Source organism: Sinocyclocheilus anshuiensis, unplaced genomic scaffold, assembly GCF_001515605.1.
Source record: "Sinocyclocheilus anshuiensis isolate Anshui unplaced genomic scaffold, SAMN03320099.WGS_v1.1 scaffold1543, whole genome shotgun sequence".
Lineage (NCBI taxonomy): Eukaryota > Metazoa > Chordata > Actinopteri > Cypriniformes > Cyprinidae > Sinocyclocheilus > Sinocyclocheilus anshuiensis.
Window position 1 is genome coordinate 1,063,010 of NW_015551074.1, and position 9,317 is coordinate 1,072,326.

Genomic DNA, 9,317 nt, shown 5'->3' on the forward strand with positions numbered 1-9,317 from the left:
AACACACACTCACACACACACACACACACACACACACTCACACACACACACACACACACACATCAGAGAACTGGATCTTCACAGTGTGCTTTCGTTTGATTAATTCGACGTGAACTTCATTTGCAGGAGTCAGTTGGGAAAAATCCCAGGTTTTCTCATAAGACTCACGCAGAAACCCATCCACACCAGAGCTGAGCCTCGTTAGTTGTCATGTAAACGATCTCACTCACACGGATGGTAATTACTGGCAGCTGGTCGTATTGCTTACACACGGGTTATGAACTGATATTCACCTTCTATATTCCATTACGGAGGTGCTGGAGATCTGACCGCTTGTTTCCGATCGGTATTAGGATTGTGGTTAGATCATCTGAGACTGACACACACACAGATACACAAAAAATTTAAAACTGAATATTGAAATTAAAATTGATATTGCAATTGATAATACAATTTTTTTAAATCTAATCTAATTGAAAATCTAAAATTTTAAAAATCTTTTTTTTTTTAAGATTTTTTAAAAATATCTCTCTCTCTCTATAAATCAATTACATTATTACATTTAAATTTATTCAATTACTAAAATGTATTAAATTAATCATAAATGAATAAATACATTACTATAGTAATAATACTTTTTAATAATTGTTATTTGATTTTACAACAGTAACATTACAGCAAGATAAGAAACTTTAATAATTAATAAATACATATATAACTATATTAATAATACTATTTAATCATAATTATTATTATTTTATTTTACAAGATTAAAATTACAGCAAGATTAGAAACTTTTCAAAAAATTAATGATCTTACGAGTTACGTGTGTAAATATGCGTATGAATATGAAATCTGCCTTACAAAAGGAGTTCCAGATGTTTTTGTTATTGTTATGATTTATTCTTCATCTCTAATTTAATGTCTTTTTTTCTCTACAACACAAATGTAAACAAAGCGGACATACTGATGCTGTAATAAAATGCAAATTGAACTTTAAAGGTGAGAATAGTTTTTCACAAGCTGTTACTACAACATGAATTATCTATTAAACACTAAATCTGAGGTCGTACTAATATTTGTTCATTTCATAAACGGCGTGTAATTGCTTTCAAGCGTCTTCATACAGTATCACCTTCTGATCGAATGACCTAATAAAAGTCTTTAATTCGAGCGCCGGAGGGGAGAAACGCAGACTTATTTTCTCATTAACAATCTGTCACACTTCTAATTGTGTGTTTTATTCTAAAAGCTCTTCATGTTTAATTCAGGCCTTTGTGTTGTACTGCAAACCCTCAGGACATCTGCATAATTTATGCACCGAACAAGAGAACACGCCGTTAAAGTTTGGACTATTGCAAACATTAATAAACTCACACGCATCAGCGGGATGAATTATTAAAATGAGAATCTAGTCTGGTTCAAAATGAGGCTGTCGGCACATGTTCCTTCATCGCTGCTCATTTCCATCGTGTCATTCATCTTCGTTACGTCTCTCAGAGTTCACAGGTCTCCATCCGACGGACCTGAAGCTGCGCTCTGTTCAGCCGGAGCCGCTTCAGAGACGCTTCAGAGATGCTTTAGTGACGCTTCAAAGGCTACGTTCACACTGTGAGCCTTAGTGCTCAATTCCAATTTTGTGCTCAGATCCGATTTTTTTGTATAGCTGTTAGGGATGTAACGATTAACCGCGAGCCGGTTGAAAATCGATTAAAATTGAGTTTAAATCAGAGCTTCTCTCTTAAAAGGACACATTTTCTGCCCCGTGTTTAATTTATCTACCCAACCTGGCAACCATTCGCAAGCGCTCTCTCTCTACACAGCGGAAAAAGATCAGAGAGTCAGAGTACAACAAAGTCATATATGATATAAGAGATCTGCACTTAAGCCCAGACATGAACCGACTCCAGCACATCCATCGTATTTGATCATCAGGCTTTTATGGCTCATATAGTCCGATAGAGTGAGAATATGAAGGTAAAAACTGCTCAGTTTTAATCAGAGACTCCTCAGAAGATGTGAGATGTTCTGGAGGCTTGTGAAGATCATTCCTCCACTGAGGAACAGTGAAAGTAAAGCTTCTGGAAACAAACGCTCCTCTAAAACATGCTTAAAGGAGAATCGAGTAAAGCTGAGCTGCTTCAGTCCAGTAAGTGTTCATCTGGAGATATTACTGCAGTTATTATAAACCAGCTAATCTCTTCTCTGTCCTCCATCTGCGTCTCTCGTTCCAGTGTGATGTTTCAATCAATGTCTGTGAGATTCAGTGTGCCACCGTTAGCTCTTCACCTCACACACACTAATCAATGTTTGCCTGTGTAATATGAACGCTCTATTTCTGATCTGCTTTTAATTGCTCTTTTTTGTGATGGCAGCATCAATAATGAATACGGTTCAGAAACAGGAAAAAATAATGTTTGCTTTAAAGGGGTCATCGGATGCCCATTTTCCACAAGCTGATATGATTCTTTAGGGTCTTAATGAAAAGTCTGTAACATAGTTTGGTTAAATTTCTCAATGGTAGTGTAAAAAACACCTTTTTTAGCCTGTCAAAAACTCTCTTTTCAGATCATTCTTGTCTACATCTGCTCCGGCAGAGAAACAATGGTGGACTGATGACAGTCACTCAGGGCGGAGCTAAAGTAAGACGCCAGTCCAGTCTGTGCTGAAACACTACTGTCAATCAAACTATCGTGGGAGGGGCCTGTTTTTGTGACGTCACACAGACAGGCATCTGAGATCGGCTCGATTTGAGAAAGGGGGAAAGATTTAACCAGATAAAAAAAAAACACTGGGTGTATGTTTATCATTATAGGGTGGTTGTGTACACACACTGCCAACACATTTCAGTTCAAACAGCTTGTAAAAGTGCATGTAGCATCCTATGACCCCTTTAAATCACATTAGAGGAACGACCGTGTGTTTGTGAATCTGCCGTTACAGTCCTGTGAACAGGAAACGTTCTCACAACGTTTTTTAAAAGTTATATAAAGGTTAGGACAAAATGTTCTTAAAGTAATGCTTATGGAACATTCTTGTAATGTTATCAATATTTGATATACGTTCTCATAACACGTTCTGAGATCAATAGTCTTAGAATGCCATACGTTTACTTGATGAACGATGTGATAACGTTGAGAGAAAACGTTCTTAGAATATTAAAAATAAACACTCAAATAACGTAAAATTTTAGGTGAAAATATAGGTAGCAGAATGTTGTAAGAAACTTTGTAACCTTTAAATAACGTTTTTTTTACGACATTTTAACGTTCTTAGAATATTTAAAAAAAATGTTCAAATAAATGCATATTTTGCGTAAAAATAAGGTTAATAGATTGTTGTAAGAAACGTTTTTGAAGTCATTTTAATGTTATATATTGGGTCAAATTAAAGTTAGTATAATGTTGTATAAGAAACATTTTTGTAACTTTTAAATAACGTTTACGTTCACGACAATCGCGACAAGTTCATTCATTCATTATTTATTTATAAAGCACATTTAAAAACAACCCAGGGTTGACCAAAGTGCTGTACAAATCATAGAAGTCAAATAAAAATCCAAATTATAATCTCTCAAACAACAAACAAAAACACTAAAATAATACATTAGAAATGTTCTTAGGATAGTAAAAATAAACGTTCATATAAAAGTCAGGTTTTGGTGAAAATAAAGTTAGTGCAATGTTTTAGGAAACATTTTTCTAACCATCAAATAACATAATAATCACAACAAGAAACATTTTAACATTTTCAGAACAACAAAACAATGCTGCCACAACGTTTTTATAACCAAAATCTGGAGCGAAGATGTTTCAGATGTTCATCGTTTCTCTTTTATCATTAAAATATTAACGACAAATTAATTAACTAAATATGAAAAGATCTAAATATGTGTGAATGAGCATCAGAAAAAGAAAATTAAGCCGTTTTACTACAATAAAACCATGGTTAATTTTCGTAAGGGTTGTGATGTCCACATGTTTTTTGTTGAAGAAATTGTAGAGGCTGTGTCATCTATATATAGCAAAAAGGTGGCCAAGAATTAACCCCTTAACTGTCACCCCCCATTTTTTTAAAATAGGCATGATAGTGCACTATCCAAACTTAAATTGTTGTAGGTTATGAACACTTTGGAATTCAGACACAAGGTTGGTCTCTTTTTAAAGAAGAAAATCTGCAGATTATTGCATAAGATTAAAGTATCAAAACGTTATAGAAGTTTAAATGTACTGTAAATAAAATGCACTATATTAATTTTATTTATAATAAATATTTTAGATAACAGGTTTTACTCTAAAACTGGTATAACATTAAAGCCATATGTCTAAATAAGCTATGTTCCAAATTTGAAGTTGATATGAAAAGAAATGAGTGAGATTTTATTTAGGGCGTCATACCACAAACAGCCACCGGGTGTTCATCAAAACTCCATTGAATTTTTTTTATGCATTTTTCTGTCACAAATGTCTAGATTTCTCTGTAAATCTTACTTCTATCTCAGAATATGGAATCCTGAGACTAAGACCTTTCCAATGATATGTATTTTGTCAAGATTATAAAAAGGTTTGATTCTAAAAGAGCGTAATGCATTTTGTAATATGACACTTGACACTGCCCACTAAGGGGGAGGAGACCACCAAAAGATTTTAAAGTACCATTTCCATGGTAACGCAATGTCCGATTTCGAAATGGTTTTCACAGGGTGAATCTTGGGCTTCTAAGCTTTCAAATGATATACAACTCATGCTGATTACTTAAAGATTTGATAGAGAAAAAGGACAACAACAAAAAGAGCGCCAAGAGTCCCACAGGTGGGACGGTGACAGTTAAGGGGTTTTAAAGATTAAGTGGATATTTGAATTAAATGTTTGGTCAATAGACTATTAAACAAGGATTTGATCGTCCTGTAAGTGTAGCAGCAGCAATTATTGCATGTACATAAATTGTTTATTTTGTATTACATTATGTATTTTAACAGCATTATTCAATGAAACCATATATTTAATAATTAACCAATCATTAATGTCTCATTGTTTTTATATAATGCATTTTAAGTCATTTGAAAGGCTATTGTTGGCTTAGGTCTGTCTTTAATACTTCTTTGTAAATTATTATTTGAAGTAACAAAACCATGGCTAATTCACCATGTTACCATGGCTACAAGAATCATGATTTTTGGTTTTATTCGTGTTAAAACCATGGCTAATTTTCGTAAGGGAACATGGAAACTCAGAGAGAATAGGCTTAGGGCTGGGCGATATAGCTAAAAAATGTATCAACGATATAATGTTTCATATCGTTCGGTATCGATAATTATTGACATTTTTTATAACCTTTTTTAAAACAAAGAGCAATAGAAAAAAAGTTTACATTTAACCACTGTATTTTTAAATTAACTACATTTATTGAGACAAACAGACTGTTTTTTTAAGTCAAAAACAAAATAAAAATTAAACAAATATCTAATTGCTAATGTTTTATATGCAGATTAAATAGGTTAAACTTTTGGCTTGCCTCCCGAGGCCATAGGAGGGCGCAATGAGCAAAATAATGCAGCGCACGAGCCGAATCGCCGATCGCCGATCACACAGACTGCCTTTAAAAACATACGAGATGCAGTGAAAAGGAAAAAACGTGTTTTCTAAAAGTTGAAACTGTTTTAACTTTGCATGGCTACATCTCTTGTGTGAGACTCGAGTGCAGCAGTCATATTTGTCCGTCTAAATAAATGCGCTGAATATGTGTTCTGTGTGAATGGCTTGGTTTGGGTTTTAACCCATTCAAGATCTTCTACGCATTGAGCTACTATATTTCTCTAATATTATGAATAACGCAGCAGCGGCGCGTCTCGTGGGCTAGACTAACAAAACATTCAAATACAACAACGTCACTTACATCATCATCACCGCATCTCGTGCTCCACTGATGCACACCTAACATTGGATTGTACTATTTTTGCATTGAAATGCAAATGTTTATTTTAAATTCGACTAATATTCATTCTTTATTCACAATCTCCTCATCACAGGAGGCATTACAGCATGCGTTTGTGTGAGCTGTCTGCATCACTCATAGCACGTGACTATATCGAACATTTTTTATATCGTTATCGAAGAAGCAGTACCATCGATAAATATCGATACCGTTTTATCGCTCAGGCCTAAATAGGCTATTAGATGTTCATTGGTGATGGTGAAATTATTACCAACATTAAAATAGGTTATTAACGTTAACAGCCAAAAAAGCTTTACAGGATTATGAATGTACCTGAAAGTGATGCACGGGCTTCACTTTTTCTTTTTTCTTCTCTCTTCCACCTGCTCAAAAACGGACTGTCATCATGAAACGGTGCAGCCGCAAGAATCACTCAAATTCAACAACAGATTTATAACAAACTAATATACAGCGTCTGTTCCTCCTGTATCTCATCGCAGCATCAGCATGAACTTGTTTTTCTGATGAAAGGTGTCAGAAACTTGGCCTATTTTAAGCGTGAAACGACTTCAGCACGCCGCAAAAATGATTTTTACTTGCTATTTCTGTCTTGTTTTCCAGTACAAATATCTACAGTACCTGAGAAGTGAAATTAGATGTTTTGAACAAAGTCAGGAAAAGGGCAAGAGGAAAAGAAATCAATTATTCATACTTCATTATTGCATTTTACTTTTTGTTTTTGAATTTCTTGACAGGCATATTTTCTTTTCTAAAGGCAGAAACTTTAAACAAGCTGTCTTTACTAACATGACATCAGCTGAAGAGAAAGCCTGTAAATACATAAACTACAGCAGATATGTCACATGAATATTATTCGACTAGTTTATTACCAAATGACAGATGAATATGTGACGTTTGATTGAACACAGTTATGGGAGAGTCTGTCCTCCAGGTGACAAATTTGGGCTCTAAAAGCATTGTGAATGTTGTTTTTAAATGTTACTAAAACATTAAAATGTCGTGATTTAAAGGTTACAAAAACATTTCTTACAGCCAGTGTTGAGGGTAACACAAGTCATGTAACTAGTAAAGTAACGCACTACTTTTTAAAATAATAGTTACTTTTTAAAATAAGTAACGCATGTTACTTTGTTTATTAATTTCACTTTTGGTGTGAAAGGGCGTTTATAGATGGGAAAAATATAACTTTTCAAACAAACAAGCCCAGCCCAGGTAACAAAAAGTGATACAAAAGTAACGGAATGCATTACCATAAAAAGTCACTAAGTAAGTTACTTTTTAGTTACTTTTCAAAGTAACTTTCTCTGCAACACCGCTTACAACGTAAGAACTAACTAACTTTAACTCACCCAAAATATAACATCATTTGAATGTTTGTTTTTAATACTGAACGTTAAAATGTCCAGTTTTTCTCTGATTAGATGGTTAGCTGTATTGTTTTTCCGCGGCCGTCCGTGTTCGTGAATCAGTTCAGCGCATCCAAATTCAGTCTGAACCCAATGAGACGGAGGCCGTGTCGTCAGGGTCGAGCTCACAATGTGTTCAGAGACCAACACGAGTCCAGATTAATGCAGGACTCAAGGTGATGAGGACGGCCAATAATAGCAGCCACACACACGGCTGTGAAATCACAGCTCACAGATCTCGGGAAGCCTCTCTGTGCTTCATTAGCAGGCTTCAGGTGTTTGTGTGTCACATCGGCAGCGTAATAACCAGGGTGAATGGAGAAAACAAGAAAAGAAGTCGATGTAATTACAGCGTCGGAGGCGGAGACTTAGCAGTCTATGCATACATGGCTATTACAGTCGGCTATTTTTCACGCTCTCGCCGGTCGTATTTTTTTCCTCATAATAGCCATAATATAGTCACATAATGACACAATAGTCACCTTTGTGTTCTGTATCAAAGCTTTTTGGCTTGTTTTTATATATTTGTTTCTAACCAGTTTAATCTGGGCCCCTTCGTCCACTTTTGAACAGAAAATGTTACATTTTGAAATTCTAAAAATCGTAGCTTCATCGGAATGAGGTGACACTTTTGTCGCATTTGTGAGCACACAAAAAAATCATGGACGTGATTCGCATAGGGTCGGGAAAAAAAAAATGAACACTTGGTACCTTTGTGGTCAAAAAGGACAAAAACAGCTTATAAAAACTGTATAAATATTATTGAACAAAATATATATCACCACTGATTTTCCTGAAAAAGAAAAAAAGTTACATTTCAAGGCTTCATCACTTTTGAAGGTATCAAGTGTGACCCAAAAATTAAAAAAATTAAAAAACTTGAAATTATAATGTTTGTTAATTGATTTTGTTAAAAATCTAAATTCAGCCTGACTGTCCTGATAAAGTCACGCTCTTCGTTTACTCAACATGAATCCGGTTATCCAGCTTTCGTTCTTGATATATGTTCTCATAACGTTGAGAGAAGACATTCTGAGATCAAAACGTTATGATGTTATTTGTATTTGATGAACGTTCTAAGACACATTTTTTGTAACCTTTGCAACGTTTGAGTTACGCAAGAAACAAAACGTTTTTAGAATATTAAAAAATAAACGTTCAAATAATGTTATAATTTGGGTAAAAAATAAAGTTAGTGGAATGTAAGAAACTTTTTTGTAACCTTTAAATAACGTTGTGATCATGACAAGAAAACTGGACTTTTCTTAAAATTCTTACAATTTTAAAAATAAACGTTCAGATAACGTTCCATTTTGCGAGAGAATAAGTTGTAAGAAATGTTTTGTAACCTTTAAACAATGCTATAATCACAAAAAAAAAAACTGGACATTTCAATCTTTTAGAAACATTCCAAACAATGAACAATGTTTTTTTTAACCTACATTTTTATCAAATAATACGAAGAAACAATTACTATTTATTGATTTTTAACTACTGTATTTGTCATGCATACTGGAAATCTGCATGTGTTCTGTGTTACACTGATCTGGAATTTAATTGATTAACTGGAAAGACTTGGAAAGACTGTTTAGGATTGAATAGTAATTACTAACTAGCTAACTTTGACATTCACAGTGATTTCTCCTGAAATGCACATTGCTTATTTACGTTCACAGTCTCTGGCTCCTGAGTTTTACTTCACTGAAATGGAACTGAATTTATCCAGACATTTCCGTAAGATACGGTTCCTCAGCTCTGCTCTTTTCTCGGGTCAGATCTACATTAGTGCTGGGCGGTATACCGGTTCATACCGAATACCGGTGTTTATTTTTGTTATGATATGAATTTTTAAAATACCGCAATACCGGTGTATGTCGCTTAAATAACGTTCAGAACGCGACACTGTTTGAAACGGGTCCGTTTTCACTGTTGCACTGTGGTGAGGGAACAGCTGTA

General features: G+C 34.5%; 1 protein-coding gene across 3 annotated transcripts in view; it reads right to left on the reverse strand.

Moving 5' to 3' along the window:
- The window catches only part of LOC107662242 (protein FAM19A2), a 7,364-nt gene extending 7,024 nt beyond the window's left edge, over positions 1-340 (reverse strand). For 2 of the 3 annotated variants that reach the window (XM_016452183.1, XM_016452182.1), the window contains exon 1: positions 169-215. In XM_016452183.1, the coding sequence (XP_016307669.1) occupies positions 169-212 (44 nt within the window). In that variant the 5' untranslated portion in view covers positions 213-215. Of the gene's footprint in view, positions 1-168; positions 216-293 lie in introns of those variants that run through there. The other variant, XM_016452185.1, reaches the window with a different exon arrangement.
- Positions 341-9,317: the final 8,977 nt, after the last annotated feature.